Source organism: Rhyacophila brunnea, unplaced genomic scaffold, assembly GCF_057557595.1.
Source record: "Rhyacophila brunnea isolate RB1 unplaced genomic scaffold, BYU_Rbru_1.0 scaffold_13, whole genome shotgun sequence".
Lineage (NCBI taxonomy): Eukaryota > Metazoa > Arthropoda > Insecta > Trichoptera > Rhyacophilidae > Rhyacophila > Rhyacophila brunnea.
In genome coordinates, this window is record NW_028232785.1 from 17,586,495 (window position 1) to 17,596,495 (window position 10,001).

The 10,001-nt window shown below is 33.6% G+C and overlaps 1 protein-coding gene across 4 annotated transcripts; it reads right to left on the bottom strand.

Moving 5' to 3' along the window:
- Positions 1-3,268: 3,268 nt before the first annotated feature.
- Positions 3,269-7,215, bottom strand: LOC147076727 (RNA polymerase-associated protein CTR9 homolog). Of its 4 annotated transcripts, none has more exons than XM_085941411.1 (5): positions 7,184-7,215; positions 6,760-6,882; positions 5,608-5,845; positions 5,107-5,379; positions 3,269-3,372 (listed from the first exon to the last, which is right to left on the bottom strand). In XM_085941411.1, the coding sequence occupies exons 3-5, from the start codon at positions 5,613-5,615 to the stop codon at positions 3,351-3,353; spliced, it is 303 nt and encodes a 100-aa protein (XP_085797537.1). In that variant the 5' UTR covers positions 5,616-5,845; positions 6,760-6,882; positions 7,184-7,215; the 3' UTR covers positions 3,269-3,350. The 4 variants fall into 4 exon arrangements, with proteins under 4 accessions (XP_085797537.1, XP_085797538.1, XP_085797539.1 ...); XM_085941412.1 differs by lacking the exon at positions 7,184-7,215 and adding an exon at positions 7,056-7,089; XM_085941413.1 differs by lacking the exon at positions 7,184-7,215 and adding an exon at positions 7,056-7,083 and having other exon boundaries at positions 6,767-6,882.
- Positions 7,216-10,001: the final 2,786 nt, after the last annotated feature.

A 10,001-nucleotide genomic window follows, 5' to 3' on the forward strand; every position in this document is an offset into this window, starting at 1 on the left:
GCTTCCAGCGGTTCCATTAATCGAGCAGACATGTTTTAAAATTGTGTTTTAGGTTCATAAAGAATGTCACCTTCACAAATATTGTGATGTAGTATATTCTATAAGATCCCTTTAGAGCAGTGTGGACTCCTCCAAAAGTGCAATTAGTAATATTATCAAGGCCTGAACAAAAACGATGCATGAGTGCGAGTGGGAAAGTATTCGGCACCCTTATAATCTCTGCGACACGCGCTAGAGTAAGATAAAAGTTCTACATATTTTTGAGTTAGTTTCCAAAAGTATCGCCGACAAATTGTGGTAAATCGCTTCACGTAGCGTCGTTGCTCGTGTTGCTAAATTGCTATTTTTTGTGTTAAACATAGTCATTGGTAAATATTTTTAGTTATTTAAGCAGGAAAGATGGTTTTATGTGTTGTATTAAAATATGGTAGCCGTACTGATAAGCAAAAAGATGGTATTACGCTTCATAGGTAAGTTGATACATGTTCGTGATAATTTATTTGTATATTATTATAGAAAATTATATTTTAATTCTGAGCGTCTAGTGCGAGCACTACCGAAATGGTCTATGGTCTTGAACATTTGTAGACGAATGCGTTCGCTCGCCCACAAACCAAACGCATGGCACGCAGCTTCATTTAGCAATGCAACGGGTGGCGTCTAGATGTATCTATAGTCTATGAATATTATGCTCTCTGCGAATATAATAATATTTTATAACAGCTGAGCAAAGGAAAGGGTGAAAAAATGAAATTCAACATTTATCATAAAACATCAATTATTTATTAAAATACTTTAAACTACCTTTCTATTAACAATCATCAATCCAAGAGGTACTTAACTGGGTGGTCGACTTAAACTTAAAAATGTAAGGAGGTGTAACGTTTAATTTCTTTGCTTGGTCTAAATATATTACAATAAATCATCAATGTTGTAAAGGAAAAATCATGAAATTTATGATACAAAAATTAATCAATTTTCTGTGGGTAGGTAGTTACATAGGTAAGTATTGAAAGTAATAAACTTCTGTGACCAATCAAAACGTGGGCGGACTTTCTTCTCAGGATGAGCACCATGGTGTAGAGTAGAGAGCCGTTACAAGGCCCAACTCGTCTGGCTCGTAGCAAAGCTATATTGGCTTCCTGGAGTCGATTCGCATACGACACAGCTCGGGCCATGTAAATCAAACCATCCACATTATGGTGAGCGTGGAATTTGTTCAAACAATTCTCATACTGCAAACAAAAAAGCATTGATAAGATCAAGCAAACATGTACAGAAATAAACAGAATATTACTTAAAGTATTTGCTGTATAAACGTATACTACGTAGTCAACAATTTATTGTTTTTACATTTCATTGATTGTTTAACCATTAGATGGGTGAGCAGCACATTGCATAGAAAGCCTTGGGGCATAGATAGCAGTGGTGAAAGGTGGAGGTAGGCTGTTAAGAACTGCCATAAATAGTGCACATTAAACTTTGTCAGTTATGCATATTTTTTTCATTGAAATAAGACAACTTACAGATGGTGTTGGGTTAGTTTTTAAAATTCAATTAAACCCTGCGAAAACAAGTCTTTTACAGATTAACATCCACATAGACTTTTTTGGAATACACTTTTTTATCCCAAATTGCTCCATGAGATTTAGTCGATCACCCTTGTCATATATATACACATATTTCGGACCATGAATTGGATCTACAATATGGCTGCTGCTCGCTATAAAGATGTGCTTGGTGAATTGTGTGAATTGTGTGAATCTCTAAACTGTTTTACAAGTTTCACAATGCAGATAATAAACACCTCTTCTCTGAAGTGTATATTGATCTATCTAGTATCAACGATGAAACAAAGACAGATGACAAAATGACTAAGATGGTTATACATAATTATTATATCTTTAAAAATGAAAGTTTATGTCTTGTATATTAATAAAAAATGGGATGATATAACTGCAAATCAGACTGCTCTAATTAAATCCAAGCTTCGATGTCATCTGGGAATTGATCAGTGACTTTCTTGAGCTCTCGAGCTACATCTCGTTAAGATTGAAAGGTAGATTAAGCGTATAGTGATCCAAGAATTTTTATTATCTCGTAGTTGTTTGGTTGAGCCTTTATGACATTTTTGAAACATTGGGAGGCCCAGTGAAGGAATAATTGTTGAATACAATAAAACAACTTAATATATTTATACATTGGCTTTGCATGAATTATTTAAATTCGCCCACCATACAGTATTAACAATAATAATTACAACATTATAATAACATAGACTAGAACATAAATTTCAGTCCTCATACTTGATAAAAAAATAAGAAAAAACTCAGCAATAAAGTTGGATGGCAAAATTAAAAAGTGGTCACGATCCTCAGCCATGAGTGAACGACCAAGAAGAAGGATGTATGTGGCAGTAAATAATTATGGACCGAGAAAAATGGAGGAAGCTAAGGGAGGCCTTCATCCAACTGTAGATCGACCCCGGCTGATGATGATGACTTGATAAAAAGCTTAGTGCCCATACGCACTTGCGGCAGGCCGCATCGCGGCTTTTTTGTATGCCGGCTAGCCGCAGCGGCCTGCCGCAAGTGCGTATGGGTGAACAAAACAATTATTGTAAAGCAATTTTCTTAAGTGGTGAATACCAGGTCATATTCTATTATATACAAATTTTGATTCATAGATAGCATAAGGATCTCTTCGAATTTTCGTACTGACATACTAGTACTTTTTAATAGTTTAAATTAAATTATAGATTCTTCAAGATGTTACACAAGATTTAACAATGAAACATTCATCAATCTTCCCTACATAACTCGAAACAGGTTCAGAAACAAACCTAATTGATAAAAATGTTAGAACATGACATGGGAATCAACCCTAGATTTATCGCATGCCAGCTGAGTCAGCTTGAGAAGATCCAAGATTTTTCGAATGGGTATTTTACTGAGGCTGTTCCAAGTTAAATATTTTCAATGAAGACTGTTACATTCTTAAATCACGTGTATTATTTAGGAATATCAACTGTTAAGCTGTGGACCCAATAGGTTGAGCAAACGATCATATATTTCTTGTAAAAAATATCTGTTATGAGACCTCTTCATGAGGCAGCCGAGATCCACATCGGGTAGGGCCAGTAAAAAATATAATTTTAACTGTACGCCTATACAAATATGATATAAAATATACATACATTCTCTGAATCCCCTCGATAAAATGATATACATCTGCTCGAGGCCAAAGTGCGGCAGGACAAAAGCAGAAAGTGCAAACTGCGTAGCCTGGTCGCGGTTTCTCGTGCAAGTTAGTAACAGTTCTCCGCACACAACCCCCGATTCTCTGTGTTGTTATTGGACTTGGATTGTAACCCTGAAAACAAATTACAAGACAACTGAATGAACTGAACTGAGAAAAATTTTCACCCTGCTGAATTAAGCGGATAGACAAGGTTCTTGAATTACTATTATGATTACTAGATAGATGGAGCAATGAGATCTTTTTAAAATTTATGTAGAAAGGATTTTATTCTTTTCGTCATAAATTTCATTTCATACTCATATGATATATGAAATTTATATCATAATATTTACATTAAGTATGTAATTTTATTAATCAGACATAATTATAGGTTCATATAATTTCTTCATGTTTTCTTTACAGACTTAACGGCCCACATGCTCAGCGTAGGTAAAAATGGAGCTTTTATGGTATTCTTTTTCTTTTTTCTTTCGACCATGTCCGATCCTAATAGGATCATATGGGCCTCCACAGAGTAGAGGTTTGTATTGACAGATTTTGTTTTTTAGGAGAAATGGATGTCAGCCATTTGCTCAACCTATTAGGTATATTCAGAGCATAATCCTGGACATTCCTTAAACGTTTTAGATAATCTATTTATATAATTTTGAAGCCTTATTACCCTTTATATTTATTTTAAACATTTGATGACTGCATAAAGTATTTTTATTACATAAAATAGTATTTTTTTAAACTTTTCGCTCTAATGTTTTAGAATATAGTCATATTTCGGTACATCCATGTGCAGTGGTATTAATATTTTTTTAGATTCATTATTTTTTAAACGCATTTACAAAACCATTAGTAAAATTAATGTTAACATTATATAGTGACATATTTACGATAAAAAATTATATTTAATAATCTTTGTGATCCCAAATTTAACAAAAATTAGGCATTTTATTATTAAAAAATTGGCACGATTAACACATTTGAAGATAATTCTAAAGAAACTAATTATAAGCTATGTCTTTGACCATTCAAATGTGATAAACATTCTACGAATAATGTTTGCTTTATAATAATTATTGACCTAAGAATAAGGTACTATTTTTTGAAATACGCCATATTTATTGGCATTTCCCAGTGGTTAAGCTACAACATACGGCCGTAGCCATAAATTGACAAATGATAAATGAAGTAGGGAGTAAGATCATGGTAATGCCCGTGTTTGAACATGTACCGATTTAAAAAAATATTTTTTTTCGGTTAGGTTAGATTATGGTTATGGCTACGGTCGTATGTTGTGGCTTAGCCACTGGGAAATGCCAATAGAAATGGCGTATTTCAAAATAATACTACCTTATTCTTAGGTCAATAATTATTATAAAGCAAACATTATTCGTAGAATGTTTATCAGTTGTGTAATTCATGTGCACTAGAAATCGTATCTGTGGATGATCAGGGTTAAATTATGGTTACACTATAATGGTTTTTCATTGGAAAAAATATTTTAAATATAAAATATTTTTTTTATGAGAAATGGATGTTTAGCCACTTGCATTACCAATTGGATCCAGAGTCATGAGTCATGACTATTTAGAATTTGAATATAAGATAGATAATGCAAAATTGCACTTGGCACATGGCATTCATCCGTAAATCAACAAAACTTAAAAAAACATGAGAATTAATGGATCTTTGATGAAATATGCAAACTCAATTTTGAAAAATTCTAGATATTCATTTTAACTGAATATTTAAACTATTATATTGAACTATTTTAAATGAGAGATGAGTATATTCTCATTTCACAGATTGACGTTTGCTGTGAAAAATATTTAAAACAATGTAAGTATCCCAAACCTTGCTTTATCCTGATTATTTAGCTTCATAAAGCAATGGCCCATGCCGAAACGGAGACGGAGAACAGCCAGGCGGTTGGGGTTGGTTCTCAGAGTTTCCCTGTAGAAGCCGAGAGCGCTGCGGTAGTCTTTTTTATTGAAAGCGATGCACACTTTCCAGAACAGCGAGGGGATGTTGTTGGAAGATTGATTCACCACAAAATTGAATTGCGCATCCACCGTCCACCACTTTATCACCCTCCAACAAGCACAAGTATGCTCGGCCCAAAAGATTCTGCAAAAAAAAAATACAGATGTACAGCATTTTCGCCGGTAAAGTAAATTCGGCTGTTGTATAATGAAAAATCAGTTGTTTTCATTTTGTTTTTCCAAGTCATGTTGTGAATGGATTGAACTTGTAAATTGTAAAGTTCACTTCATATTATTATATATAAAGAAATTTGAACAAAATTTGACTAGGTAGAATAAAATAGGTAATGAAAGTGGGTAGGTATCGTCTTACATGATCATACATGATGATTTTGTCGGCAGTGGTGTATAGGTTTGCGGCTTTGGTGAACAGATCCCGTTTCATGTTTATATTCTTTTCATGGTTAGCTTCCTGCACGCAGTATGTGGCGAGCATGTCCAGGCACCGCATCTGATCTTTCTCCGAGTTAGAATAATCGATGTTGGCCGCGGTGCGGCCCGCATCCAAGATTTTAATGAAGTCATCAGTTCTTTTTGTTTACGTACGGCACCTGTATAGAATACAAACATTTATATGAGAATACGCAATTTGAAAAATTGAAAGGACCCTCGCAAACGATGCTAATAGAAATCAAGATCCGACAGGTCCCATCCATTCATTCAAATATCATTCTCTCTGGACATAAAAATGTGGATAAATGTGGTTGAAAAATTAACCCTGCCTGCATCGCAATAAGGGTTATTGTTGTACAACATTTCTTTCCAGAACGCTAATATATATATATTATATTATATTGTAGCAAGTAGTTAAATATTAACTTTACCCACATTGCAAAAAAAGGATTATTCGAGATTTTTGAAAGATGTCTTTGACCTATTCTGCAAAACTTGCCCACTTTAATATTGTGATTTTGTATGAAACGGTGTATTATCATGGTACTTATATCAATGTATACAAATGAGTAAGTTTTAATACCCGCTCGGTTATTGTAACTTGGTTTCTATGGGGCACTATTTCTTTCAAAAAGTTTGAAACGTCATATGATGAGCAAGGTCTTTTTTCATTGAGGCATGACCATAATAGATTAAATTGGACTAGAAATCATGCACTCTTGCACGCCAATCGAGATATCGGGAAGATTCTACAGGTGTCACTCTTAGCACAGCTATGAAAAACGCCCAATGTTCGGTACACCATGGTATACGCTCGACTATGTGTGTCGAGATGTGGTGGTTGGCGATGGAGAAAAGCAAACACCATAGAGTAATCATTACCCATAAAAATTGATTAAAAAAGTATTCATTTAGTTATTTAGTAAAATATTAATATACCTACTCAAAAGGGTTCGCCATCCAGATTATAATTGATAGTTTTTTTTTCTACAATAGACTGTTTACCCTAGGAAATTGATGGTGACATTCTAACTTCATTACATTCCATGCGTAAAATCTTATAAGTACTTACTACTTACGCCAACATTGACATTGACCCAGATGATAAGTGGGATCTCTCTAGGCGAAGAATACTGAGTATTTTTTTTCATCTCATGCGGTAGGTAATAATTGTTCAGGATCCAACTTCGATCACCTAAAAACATTTTAGATTAGACAAACGAAATTGGTTACGTTAATCACATGTCATAAAATGAAGTAAAATCACATCACAAAACTTTAGCTAGTTCAATGTAATAATATAATTATAATGAAACTATACATTCAAAACACTACATTATTATAAAATAAGTGATGGTTTATCTTTACACTATTATCAAAAATCAAAATGTTTCGAAGTCGCATGACCAGGCACCTGCAGTAGGTACGAGGAACTAAAGAATGACGTCATTACATTTTAAGCCTACTAGAGTAAAAAATAATTGCGCTGTACTTACCCGTGTTATGGGAATTCACCGTCTTCGAGCTGCATAAGAAAACTTGGGAAGCCCCGTAAGGAATTATTGCTTTGCCGTAATCTATTTTCACATTGCTGCAAAATTCATAATATATTATATTTTCTTATAACGAATAATCGTCAACTTAACCCTTTGTCTATTGTACGGTATAACGATACGCTACGGCCTACGCCAATCGATGTATGAAGCTTCTCTAAGTAACATAGAAAAATAATGAATCATTTCAGCGTATAGGCATGTGGGGCTTATCAAATTTATATCAGAAATACGACAAGGTTTAAAATAGTATACGATCACTTCGTTATAGTTTTTTAGATCTGCTAACTATCTATGCTGCTAACACATAAACAGTAAAAAATAATGATTCATATTATAACACAGCATAATAATTATTAATTATTAATGATTTGCTGTATTTTTTGCCTAACAACGATATTATGGGTCAATGAGAAATGGGACCAGTCTCAGGAAATAAAAACTACAATTGAGATCGCAAGGAGCGCCTTTCTCAAAATGAGACGCCTCCTTAGCAATCGAGATCTTAACCTAGGTCTGAGACTGCGTATGGTACGTTGTTATGACGTGCTCTCAATTCTTTTCTATGGCATGGAAGTATGGACGCTAAACCAAGAGATGTCACGGAGACTTAAAGCTTTCGAGATGTGGCTGTATAGACGCATCCTCAAAATTCCTTGGACTGACCGGGTGACAAATCGTCGCTATAGGATTTGTTTCCCGAATAGACCAAATGTCAATTTTTCAGGAGACGAAAAACAAATTTCATTGTCGTATTATGAAATATCAGTAGATGTATCAATCATTTTTTCTACACTGTATGATTGCAACATTATCTAAGAATAGATTCCAAGAATAATATACTGGTATAAATCAGTAAATGCACAGAAAATGCGTTTTATTTACAAGTACTCGTTGTGGATATTCGGGAAATTTTTAGCGCTCTCTCAGAATAATGGATATTCGGGACAAAACAAGGACGTTCGGGACTTAAGACTGTAGCGTATTGCTGCACGGCCCACGGATTACTGAGTGGTCAAAAAGTACGCACCTCAAATGTTATATTTATTTACACGATAATTGTTAATGATTACTTTTACTATTTAAATACCTAATGATCGTAATAACCCAAGTTCGTAGGTAATAATAACATGCGGCATTCGCTTTTTTCGGTTTTTTTCGTAATAAGTGATAAAATAGTTTTTAATAATCTTTTTTTTTTATTCAACGAATAATTCACAAGATTTAAGAATGTACCATTCTAATTATTGAACATACATAATTTTTAAAATCACTTCTGAGAAAATATATTATAACCAATAGAAAAAATCTTTTTGAAAAAAGTAAGACACCCGGCAGGAATCGTCCCTGCATCTCCTGGGCTAACGACCCAGTCCACAAATTATCCACTATGCTACGAGGTGACATACTTATGACGACAAACTTTAACTATTGGCCTTTTAATACCTGCTCATCAGTATTCTTCAAAATCAAGCGACTATCGGCGATCGGTTTTGGTTTATTAAATAAATGTAGGTATCTACTACTTCAATTACTAATCGACGTCACGGATTTCTCCAATATTTTATGATGGTACTTACTCGTACTTGCTAACAATTTTATATTAATACTTTTTCCAAAAAAAAAAAAAAAACTATGTATATATATATTTCTATATATTTCTATAATTAACAATTAAACTTATTACAAACCACCAAATAAATATTATATATTTACTATTGGAATGACAATACAAAATATTAGCATCTATAAATTAATTACCATTGGCTGCTAATATTAGGTAGGTACCAATATCCTAAGTATATAATATTTACCAAATAAATAGTTACTAACATACATATTAAATTAAATTAACTATCAGCGCATTCAAAAATAAATAATAGCATCGCCTTTATTTTCATAGAAATACCTAGATTAAAAGTAAAATAAAGACAAACAATGTTTAATTAATAATAATTTGAAATAATAATTATTTTTTACGTCATAGTAGTTGCCGGGTCACACTGTAGAATTCATATAACCGTTGGGATTTTGTGTCATTTATCAAAACAAAATGCAGTTATTTAGGTTAAAATACTCACTTCCAAAACTTTACTATAAGTTCAGGGCGAACTGGTGATGTATCAGCTATAAATGATCTCTTCAAATTTGATGAATTCACTATTAAAACAATAGTAACTTTAAAAACAATATCAATAAGACGAAATTTGAAAGAGCATTCCGGACGGCCGAAAAATATGAAAGTGGGCGTGATTGTTTTAGAGCTGGACAGCGTGAATGTGGGAGCGAGATGCACGGCGTCAGCGCGGTTTGATTGGCTAAAAGTCATATTCGGGAAATAAAAACTGAGCCAGAGATTTATTTCGACCGAAATTAACTTGGATATTCAGGTACGAATAGTTGGACATTCGGGAGAACAACACGGAGTAATTGTAACTTAACATGGCGTATTCGGGTTTTTCAAAAAACTATCTCTGTTCCTAGATAAAAAATATATTGTTTTTATAAATGATTTCGGTAGAGTTCGATAAAAGAAATTGAACTGTATTAAAATGTCGATTTCGACAAAAATGGATATTCGGGAAACAAATCCTATAGCGACGAAATGTTGAAGTTCTCAATCGAATGGGGAAGGACCGAGAAATTCTACGTAGTATCAAAACCAGGAAACTACAATACCTCGACCACATTATGAGAGGACACATATACTGCATTCCCCAACTTGTCATTCAAGGAAAGATCAATGGGAAGCGTAGCAGAG

Coding starts and splice junctions, on each gene's coding strand:
- LOC147076727 (XM_085941411.1), bottom strand. Junction 3,373..5,106: donor AATAATCAGGATAAAGCAAG/GTTTGGGATACT, acceptor ATTTGTTTTCAG/GGTTACAATCCAAGTCCAAT.